The 10875-nt window shown below is 52.6% G+C and overlaps 1 protein-coding gene across 1 annotated transcript in view; it reads left to right on the forward strand.

The window, feature by feature from the left end:
* Positions 1-10426, forward strand: part of C2H8orf74 (chromosome 2 C8orf74 homolog) — a 28799-nt gene extending 18373 nt beyond the window's left edge. The window contains exons 3-4 of the mRNA XM_004004445.5: positions 9069-9472; positions 10190-10426. Coding sequence (XP_004004494.4) covers positions 9069-9472; positions 10190-10426 — 641 coding nt within the window. The remainder of the gene's footprint in view (positions 1-9068; positions 9473-10189) is intronic.
* The last annotated feature ends 449 nt before the right edge of the window (positions 10427-10875 follow it).

The raw sequence follows: 10875 nt of genomic DNA on the forward strand, positions 1-10875 counted from the left end.
AACACCGATGGCCATAGAGAGAGGCAAAATACCTCATGCAAGTAGTTAAGAAGCAGAAACAAGCTAGGAGCCCACAGCCGCCTGAATTCCCAGTCTCTGCTCTTACTACCACAGAAAGTTCTGAGGCACAGCCCCAGCGTCAAGGCCATCTTCAGGCCAGCGGCTGCCCTGGGCTCCCGGGTGGCCTCCTTGCGACTCTGCATGGTGGCCGAGAACAGAGCACGTGGTGGGCAAGGTGCAGTGTGACCGGATCCTGGGTACTGTGGTCTTGGTGTCCGTCAGGCAGCAGCCATCAGCATCCAGGCAAGACCCTCCACCAGCAAAAAAAATGACACCTCGCTGAAGGTTCAGGTGATGGTTAGCATTCTTAGAAGTAAATATTTTTTAAAGAAAGGGTTGCGCACTATCTTTTAGACAGAGTGCTATTGTACAGTTAAGACTACAGACAACGTAAGCGTAACGTTCATGAGCACTGGGAAACCGAAAAATTCAGGGGACTCACTTTATCGCAATGTTCGCTTCATTGCAGTGCTCTGCAACTGAACTCGATATATGTCCAAGATCTGTGTGTGTTTGCCTCCAATAAATCTAAGAAATGATGCATAGACTTTACCCTTTCTGACCATTTGCTGAGCTTATTAGCATACTCTGCTGTGTTCATCAGCATATAAAGGACACCTGTTTAATTTCCCTGGCTCCAACCTATATTCAAGGCCACGCATTTCTATGGAATACCTGTTGCAAAACAACCTTTGGAAAACTGTGACCGAGAGTGTTGGGGGCCCCTTCCAGTGTCCATCTCCAGGGTTTACTAAGCAAGTCCAAGCCACTTCAACCTGGATGCTGAAAGAGGCCTCCGCAGGTCAGGCTGGGGTTGGAACTCCGGCTCTGCAACCCTCCAGCTGTGTGTGTGCATGCGTGCTAAGTTGCTTCAGTAGTCGGGTTCAATTCTTTGCCACTCTGGACCGTAGCCCGCCAGGCTCCTCTGTCCATGGGATTCTCCAGGCAAGAATACTGGAGTGAGTTTCTATGCCCTCCTCCAGGGGATCTTCCGGACCCAGGGATCGAACTTGCGTTTCTTATGTCTCCTGCATTGGCAGGCTGGTTCTTTACCACTAGGGCCACCTGTGTGCCCTGCAGCATATCCCTTGACCTCTTGGAGCCTCAGTTTCTCTCGAAGGTAAAGTGGGGATGGTGGTTATACCTGCTCACCTTGCCGGGAGGCCTTGGGCAGAGCCTGAGATGACCCAGGGCATGCGGGCCAACAAAGGGAACTCCCTGAACAAGAGCCCTCTCTTGCCCAAAGAAAACACACACCCTCTTCCGAGCTGGCACCAGCACCCTGGGGTGGATGAGTTTGGCAGAACCTTGTCAAGGGCAGAAAGGGGGCCGTCGGGGGCAGCATTCGGGACCCCAAATGGGGGTGGGGCAGAAGGTCCTGGCTTTCCTCTGCTTTCCCGCCGTCCCAGGCTGCGCTGGCAGGAGCTCAGGTATTGGGAACTGTAAGCCAGGTCGGGCTGCAGCCTGACCGGTTTCCTCCCCTCGCAGCCAAGGCGGGGGCAACCAAACTGGTTTGTCAGGGGCCACCAGTGGCACCTGGATTCTCCCCCTCATGCCCACCCAAAAGGAGCAGCTCCTCTTCTCCCTTCCCAAACCCCCCTTCCATGTGCTCCCCCTGTCCAGCCCCAGATCCTACAGTCTGGGTGGGGGGAAGGGAGGGGGCCCAGCCCGCCTGGTCCAGGCCCCGTGCCCCTTTGCCCTGATTCTGGAGCATCTAGGCTGTCATCCCACCCACGCTCTCCGCAAGCTCCTCTCCCGACTCCCACCGGCTCCGTGCAGGTGCTGGCCTCCAGGCCCTTGGGGACCGTCTTCAGGAAGTTCCCAGCAGCCAATGCAAATGAAGCCAGCCACTCCCTGTAATTGAAGAGCAACTTGCAAGGACAGATCTGGCCGCCTGGCAGCTGGAGGCTTCTCCGGGAGACTTAATCCTTAGCTTTCTGAGTCATCGGGGGCTTCTCGGCTTGAGACAAAACGGAGGGTGGTCCAGGGGCCAAGCGTGTCTTGTAATCCAGCTTTGGACAACCTCTGCTAAAAACCAGAACTGGTCCAAAGAGTGTCTTGGGGCTGAAAGTTAGAACTCCGCCCAGGACAAGGCCCACACTTGCGTTTCATGGCTGAGGTCATGGCCAAGACTGTAGGAGGGCATCTGCCAGGGAGACAGGCAGCTGGAACACCTGCGGGTGTTAGCACGACGGGGCCCAAGGACTTCTCACTTCAAACCTGGGCTCCGTGCTTGGCTGCTGGCCTGGCCGAATGGGACAGTGATGGCTGCCCCCATCGGGAGGGTGTGGGTGACCCCAGCTCCACGCAGGTACTGCCCGGCCAGATAGGAGGAGAGCAGAGCACCCTCCGGCAAGTTCAGCTCTGCAAAGCCCAGAAAAACTTCCATAATTCACCTCCCCAAGTCCACAGGTACCTCCACACAGGCCTCAAGTCCAGCTTTGAGCATCAGAAACCAATGACCTCACACTGCTACCCACCCTGTGGGACACATTCGCTGGCCTTCTCCATCATCCTCCACACACCATCCTTCAGAAATACCCTCCCAGCATCTCACTTCTCAGGTTAAGGCCTCTGAGTGGCCTACACTCTGTCCTTCCGTAATACCCTCCCAGCATCTCACTTCTCAAGGCCTCTGAGTGGCCCGGGGCTCTCAGCTGAGATTCTTAACCTTTCCTTTAGGATTTTGACGATTCTCTCTATGGACACTCTCCTCAGAAAAAAAAATGCACGCAAAATTCCAGATGCAATTCTGGGCCCCGGTCAGTCCCGAGAGCCTTCCTTGGATGTCCTCACGTTTCATGAATTCCAGTTCAAGAGCCCAGCTTCTGTGGTGAAGTCCAGTGCTCTCACATGATCTATACAGCTTGCCCTCTGCAGACTGAAGCCTTCAAGCCCTCTGTCCCCAAGTTCAGACCCTCAGACTTCAGTTTTGCTTCCCAGAAACTCCAAACCAGGTGTGGTCCCTTTACGCGTCCAGAGTGCACTCCACTCGCCTCTGGTCTCTGCCCTTGCTGACCCTCCGTCAGGACTGCCTATTCCCACTGACTCCCGCCAAACTCCTCCTCGTTGTCCCACACTGGACTCCACAACCTCCCTGAAGGAAAGCTTCCCCCGCTCCTACACTCAGCATCCTGCGTCAGGACATTTCCCCCGTGTGAACATCTCTCCTGGTGTCTGGATTTGCCCTGAGCCTGGGCACCTGCTCGCATGTTGCTTTTGCAGGAACCCTCAGGTCTTGCTGTCATCATGTCATGTACACAAGTGTCATACAAAAAGAACAGGGACTCCATTCTGGCAGTCTGTTGGTTAAGACACCACGCTCCCACTGCAAGGAGCGCAGGTTTGATATCTGGTTGGGAAACTACGATCCCACATGCTGTGCAGTATTATGGTCAAAAAAGTAAAAAAGAATTAAACCAGAGACTGTCATTTTCTATCCATCCCGCCACAAAAGCAGAAAAGAGTAGAACAGATGCCCACCAAATCCGAGCAGTGCAAAGCTCATGTCTTTGCAGGAAGAGACCAGGCGCCAGGTGTCACGGTCTCTCGGCAGAGAAGAGTGTCATGGGGCTTTGGCTCCAGCCTTCTACCAGTTGGTCAATCTGTGATGGCCCCTGGGTATGAAAGTCTGAGTTCTCTGGCTCAGTCTGCCTCATAACTCTGGTGGAAGTCAGGCAGCAGTTCTCATCCAGACCCCATCCTGGAGTCAGGGGTTGTTTTTCTGAGATGGTTGGGAGTATGTGTATATGGGAGGGAGGGGGTGCTGTATGGAACCCAGGGCTCCCGCTGGTCCCTGGGGCACAGGTTCAGGGGTGAAGGGGACCCCAGGATCAGCAGCCAGCTTATTTCCTGGCACAAGAGACACTCCAAGGAATGCATGGGTCACTGGTCTCTGTGACACAGGTGGGAAGCTATGGGGCTCGATTAGAAACGGGAGGAAAGTGTGTTGCTCTGGAGTTGCCGGAGCTGTGTCTCCACCCACGTGCTTTTATCACTATCATTTCCCTGAGAAGCTGTCGTATTTATTTATTTTTCTGGGTGGGTGGTTGTTGTTTAGTTGCTAAGTCATATCCTACTCTTTGCGACCCTCATGGACTGTATCTCTCCAGGCTCCTCTGTCCATAGGATTCTCCAGGCAAGAATACTGCAGTGGGTTGCTATTTCCTTCTCCAGGGGATCTTCCCCACCCAGGGATCGAACCTGAGTCTCCTGACAAATTAAAATGTATCAATTTGTCAATAATTGAGAAATAAGTGCTGAAGTTACACCCCATGATTTCCTCATCCACTGCCTTACAGAGTCACCACTCCAGTTTGTAGTGAGAACACTCAGGATAGACTCTTGCAGCATATTTCGAATACACGGAGCAGTGGGGACGTCCTCTGTGACCCATCTCCAGTGCTTTCTCGTCCTGTATAACTGAAGCTCTGTCCTTGGCTCACAGCTCCTCGTGTCCCCCTCTGCGTCTGCGAGTTCCACCTGTTTAGACTCCAAACAAGAGTGAAACCCTGCACTATTTGCCCTTCTGTGTCTTGCTTATTTCATTTAGCATAACGTCCTTCAGGTCCATCCATGTTGTTGCGAATGACAGGATTCCCTTCTTTTTAAGGCTGAATAGTATTCCACTGTATGTGTGGGAATCACAGTTTATTTAACCATTCATCTGTCAACAGACCTGACCCGACACAGGCTGTTTCCATACCTTGGCTCTTGAGAATAACGTGGGGGTACAGCCACAGCTTCAAGATCCTGGTTTCATTTCTTTGGATGCGTACTCTGAAGCGGGATTGCTGGAGCCTTTTGAGAAGCCGTTTTAGAGATTTTTTTTTCCCCTAATTGCCCAACCTCATCAAATTTCAAGAACATAGGTATTCTGTATGTCTGATTATATACTATATGCATATCTGCTTTATACATTATAAAGCTTACTCTTTATATTTAATGCAAGGTTAAAGATGAGTAAATAACATTTTAAAATTAAATTAAATTGAAAAATGATTAACATCAAACTTAATTGTACTTTCTGAGTAACTTTTAATGTAGCTTATTTATGTACCTAATTTGTAATTGTCAAATTATATAAGCAAAGAAAAGTGAAGTGAACTCGCTCAGTCATGTCCGACTCTTTGCAACCCCATGAACTGTAGCCTACCAGGCTCCTCCCTCCAAGGGATTCTCCCTCCATGGGATTTTCCAGGCAAGAGTACTGAAAAATTTATATAAATATATCGTGACAAGAGCAATGCAAACAATTCTTACAATGTCATTCAAAACTGTTATTTTCCTGGGAAAACAGTGGGCAAAATTAATTCCTTAAAATTATTTTCAGTAAATTTAACTTTCAACTTTTGCTTAATACAGCGAGGTAACCAGTTGATAAGGGATGTGGGGTGGGTGGTCTAGGAGACCTCTGTGAGAACCAGGGGCCCCACTGGCTGCTTTCTAGCCTACCAGCCCCAAGTCCTCAGCATTCCCATTCCTCAGATGAGCCACATTTTCTCCAACCCCTGGGCCTTTGTACACGCCGTTTCTCCTGTCTGCTTCCTCCTTTTCCACCTTTCTTTGCTCAGTGATTCCCTCTGACACAGCCCATCCCAGCTCCTTCCCCACTTCCTCAGGGATCTGCTCCCTGACTTCCTTGAGAAAGTCCCTTCTTTCCACGGTGTGCCCACCCAGCACCAAGCAGCCCTGAGCACGATTATACTGCGTGTGTTTCCCCCAGCACTCCACCACCTTCCTGGACCACAGATGAGTTCTTGAGCCATGGAAGGAAGGCCCCCTAATGAACACTTGTTGAAGGGATAAGTGAGTAGCTCCGTTACTACACTCCACATGTCAGTTTGTCCATTACTCACTAGGTATGTATTGGCCCTCACTGAGCACAGAGCGCTGAGCTGGGGCTGAAAAGAAAGACGGGATGTCATCTGCCCACCTGTCTCCTCCCCCCCAGACTGGAAGCTCTCTGAGGGCGGGGGTCACAACAGAGGTACGTCCCACCTGTGCCATATCCTCTTGGTGGCCCTCCTGCTCCTTAAGGGTCCCCAGGAAAAGGCTGTGAGTCAGGCAGGCCTCCATCCCCCTCCACACCCGACCATCGGTCCTGACGCTCAAATCTGCCCTTGCTGCCCGTGCCTGCTGACCTGGCACTCTCGGGCCACAGTGCCTCCTGTCTGGGCTGGGCTGAAGTCTCCCCGCAGGCCGCCACATGACCACGGTCTCCCTGGGCAGGCCCTGGGCTGCCTGGAGTACAAAGCCCTGGCTTCTAACACAGCACTCACGGCCCTCCCATCTGCCTTCCTCCCACCTCTCCACTCAACATGCGGTTTTCCGCCTCCCCCGACAGGTGCCAACGACAACAAACGCAGTCTTGTTCCCCGCCCCCCTGTGCCATGTGGCTCCTTGCCCCTTGGATCTTGCTCAGGCGGCACCCACGCCATGCCCCCCCCCCATAATCTTTCCTGGCTCAGTCCCACTCAGCCTCTGAGAGGTCGCTTAAGTCTCGTCCTCTCCAGGAGAACCCATATCCTCAACGGAGCATTCCCCGTCGCCTGATTCTGTTCCTTTTTACACATGTGTCAATATCAGCTTGTGTATCTCTCCTGTGAGAACTCTGAAGGCAAGAGATGTGCCTAATAAAACATCCTAATGTTGCTAGAACCTAGCGCTCTACTACTACTACCAAGTCGCTTCAGTCGTGTCCGACTCTATGCGACCCCATAGACGGTGATTAATAGGCCCTCGGTAACAGCTTGACACACTTACTGTGGATGGATAAATGGGTGGATGCACACTCATGGACGGAAAGACGGTTGGGTGGAGAGACGAGTGACTGAGTAGTGAGTGAATGGACGGTAGGTGAATGGAGAGATGGATGAACGGATGGCGAGTGGACATTCGGATGGTGGACAGATGGATGGAGAGAGGGATGGATGAAGGGAAAGACCTATGGAGAGATGCAAAGATGTGGCCTGGAGAGTTTTCTCACAGTGAACAAACACTTCTTTTCCTGGAGCATTCAGTGACTCCTGCCTTGCAGTGGGCTCTGTATAAGCCACTTGGACACACCATCCCATTTGACCCCCCTAACAATGCTATGAAGTAAACATGACTATTCCCCCATTTTACATCTGAGGGAATGGTGGTCCAAGAGTCACAACTAGGAGGAGACAGAGCTGTGTCCATCACCCAGGCCCAGCACCCTCCCCTACCCCATGCTGAGACAGGGTACTATCTTGGACCTTGGAGTTGCTGATTTGCCTTGAAAGGAAGGGAAAACACAGCCCACTAACCTTTAATTCTGCTGGATGGAGAGGCTCCCCCTTCCCCCAGGAGTTGCTGTTGTTCAGTCGCTCGGTTGTGTCTGACTCTGTGACCCCATGGACTGGAGCACGCCTGGCTTCCCTGCCCTTCTCTATCTCTTGGAGTTTACACAAATTCATGTCCATTGAGTGAGTGATGCCATCCAACCATCTCATCCTCTGTCACCCTCTTCTCCTTCTGCCCTCAAATTTTCCCAGCATCAGGGTCTTTTCCAGTGAGTTAGCTCTTCGTGTCAGGTGGCCAAAGTATTGGAGCTTCAGCTTCAGCATCAGTCTTTTCAATGATTTCAGGGTTGATTTCCTTTGGATAGATGGGCTTGATCTCCCCCGGGAGGCTGAAGCCTACATCCTAGTGATGCTTCACAGCACTTTCTACTGAGGCTCAAGGTGGAGCAGCGCTCCATGTGCTAACGTTTCTCTAAAGCCCTGCTCTCAGACTCTGGGGAGAGTTAAGGTGAAAACACTCACGCAGAGCCAGGACTGAGGAGCCAAAGTGAAGGCAGAATCAGCAGGTGGGGAGGGCTTGAGGAACAGCCCTATGGGCCGGGCAGAGACAGCCCCTCCTGAAGGCCCAGTGGCACTCTGGCAGGGCCTGAAGAGGGTGGTCACCGGTTGAGGGGGATCTGCAAGCAGGCTGGCCTCCACCCCAGGAGAAAAGCCAGGCTCCCTGTGTGCAGCACCTGGTCTCCGTCTTCATAGCGGGAGCTGTGGAATCCCCCTGTCTTTGCCTGAGCTCTTGTCCTGCAGAGCTGACACTGAGTCAGGGGGCGAGAGAGACACGGCTGAGCTCACGGTGCCCCTGTGGGTGGCATCTGTGTGAGGGTCCAGGGTCCTCTGTCACTTGTCCTGTCCTCTCCCTGCCAGAGATCTGTCCACAGGGCACACCCCTCACTCAGCAAGACCCTTTACTGAACCACCTCTGTCTTGAGATGCAATCATATGCTGGGGAGAGTCCTGCCCTCCTGACCACACTCTTACCCTGAGCCTCTGATGGAGTTGTGAGCAAGAGGCATGAAAGGTGGACTTCTCTCGTGGTCCAGTGGTTAAGAATCTGTACTTCCATTGCAGGGGCCATGAGTTCGATCCCTGGTCAGGAAACTAAGATCCTGTATGCCACACAGTGCGGCTGAAAAGTAAACAAATTAAAAAGAGAGAGATGTGAAAGGAAGAAGATGGGAGAAGATGGTTTATCCTCCAAGGAGCATTGCTCAGTGCTACCCTCGGGGCTGACCTCTACATGGTCTAAACAATACTTGCCTAAGTCAGTGACGCAAGTGGCCAGTATAATGTCCCTGTCTCTGCAACCATCTCACACTCCACTCATATCAGAATCCCTTTTATACTCTCACCTCCTTCCTGAAGGGTCTGAAGTGGAAATAGCATAAAGCACAGCTGAAATAAGTCTTTAAAACAAGAGCTAAATGTCAAAATATAGGCAAGAAGTGGGATAATCATATAAGAAAAAAATAGGATAAATGTAAGTTACTGCATAAAATTGCCCCCTGAGCTTCCCAGGAGCCAAGGGAAAAAGGGAAACATGATACACTCCATGGCTTCCTCAACCTAAAAAATGGTGACATACAACAGTTGGTAGGACATGGTCTCTGGGGTCAGCACACATCGATCAGCCATCCCGGCTGCTTTGGTCTGGTTCATGCTTGCTACCAGGCCCTTCTGTGCCCCCAGGTTGCTCCGTCACCGAGGCCGTGACAGTCCTGGGAAACAAGCTCAGAGATCACCAGGGGCAGTTCAACACCACCCACCTGCTGGCCCTGTGCGACTATTTCCACAACACCTTCATCCGCCACTACAAACTCTACCAGTACGTCCTGGGCCAGGACCGGGATGTCAACCTGACTGTTACCAACCTGGAGGTGTGCACGCCGCCCCAGCCGCTCCCACTGGCCGAGGGCAAGGACCGGGAAGTCTGGAAGCATGAGCAGCAGCTGGAGGGGCTGAGCACGGCCGAGGTGCAGAAGCGGACCCACATGCTGCTGCTGAAGGGGGCCCTGCGCCTAGAGCAGCAGCACCTGCTGCGGGAGACGTTCTCCAGGCTGCCTGGGCGGCAGCACCAGACTCTGAACAGAGAAGTGAGAGGGGCCCGTGGGGCAGGGGGCGGCTCTCCTGCCCCAGTCTACGTCCCTTCCCGCCAAGAGAACCTGCGGGCGGGACCCTGGGGTCCCCCCACCCTGGGAGGGCGCAGGAGGGCACAGGCTTTGTGCACATGTCTCATGAAACATCCCTCAGATATACAATTCATGTCCCCATTTTAGTGATGAGATGGCTGAGGCTCAGAGGGTTTAACTGATCACCCAAGGTCCCCAAGCTGGCATGTGGTCGAGTTTACATTTGGACTGAGGCCTGGTTGACCCCAAAGTCCAAGTTCTTTCTAGCACAGATTCCACCAGAGGAGCCCCCGGTTCCAAACCACCATAGACTCCCACAGTGCCCTGCCTGCCTGCAGAGCTGGCATTCATGGAGGCCTGGGGGATGAAGGAAGGGCCATGGAGGGTTCTTCCTCTCCCTGCCTTCTGATCTTCTGCCAGGGCCTCCCACTGGCTGAACCCAGTCAGTAGCAACAGGTCAACGGAGGTGGTTGATGCACCTCTTAAAAGTCAGCCTCCTGGGGCATAGAGTAGGGTGGAGATGGACAGAGAGTAAGTCTGGGGAGCAGGGGATAGAAGGTCCCAGCACACTGAGAAAGGAGGCAGCTGGGTTGAGAAGTGGCACCTGTGGTGGGACTCTGCCTGCAGATGGCCTCAGCTTTCCCCAGACCCTGCTTACCAGCCACATTCTGTTTCTTGCAGGAGCTAGAGAAACTCATCAATGAGGCCATTCACATCCAGATCGAGTGCCTCAAGGAGCTGCTGCAGTATGAGATACAGATAACCTTTGATATTTTGGACCTGAAACTTCAGAAGAAGACTCTAAACCTCAACGCTCCCATCGCTCCCTTGGTCCCCATTGCTGGTCAGTCAGGCCAAGACGAAGCTCTTAAGTTGTCCAAAACCAACAAAGGCAAGAAAGCAAAAGCAAAGAAGTAGAAGACCCCTGATGTCTATGGTCTGAAAACTGATTGAGGAAGAGCCATTTTCAGTTATGAAAGGATTATGTGATGCGCTCAGCACCCAAAAGGTCAGAGGTTTCTAGTGATTAAAAGAGACACACAGAAGTCCTGGCTGCAGTGCTTGTTGAATGTCTGTTTCTTGCGTAACTGAGTTACGTGGGTGAAGGAGGTGGGGCCAGGGAAGACACAACATATATTGCATGTTCTGTATCTTCTTGCTGGACACCACCTTTCGCCTCCTGAAAATCCAATCCAAATAGATTTTCCCTGCAGGGTGGGAGAGGGCTGTCCCCATGAGGCCAGTCAGACACCACTGGTGACTAAGCCTGAGCTCAGACAACAGACACGAACAACACAGCAGCCCCGGGAAGGTCTCAACAGGTGAGAGGGAGGGTGGTCCTGTCCCTCAGGGAAGACCTGCAGCAC

This window comes from Ovis aries, chromosome 2, assembly GCF_016772045.2.
Source record: "Ovis aries strain OAR_USU_Benz2616 breed Rambouillet chromosome 2, ARS-UI_Ramb_v3.0, whole genome shotgun sequence".
NCBI classification, from domain to species: Eukaryota; Metazoa; Chordata; class Mammalia; order Artiodactyla; family Bovidae; genus Ovis; species Ovis aries.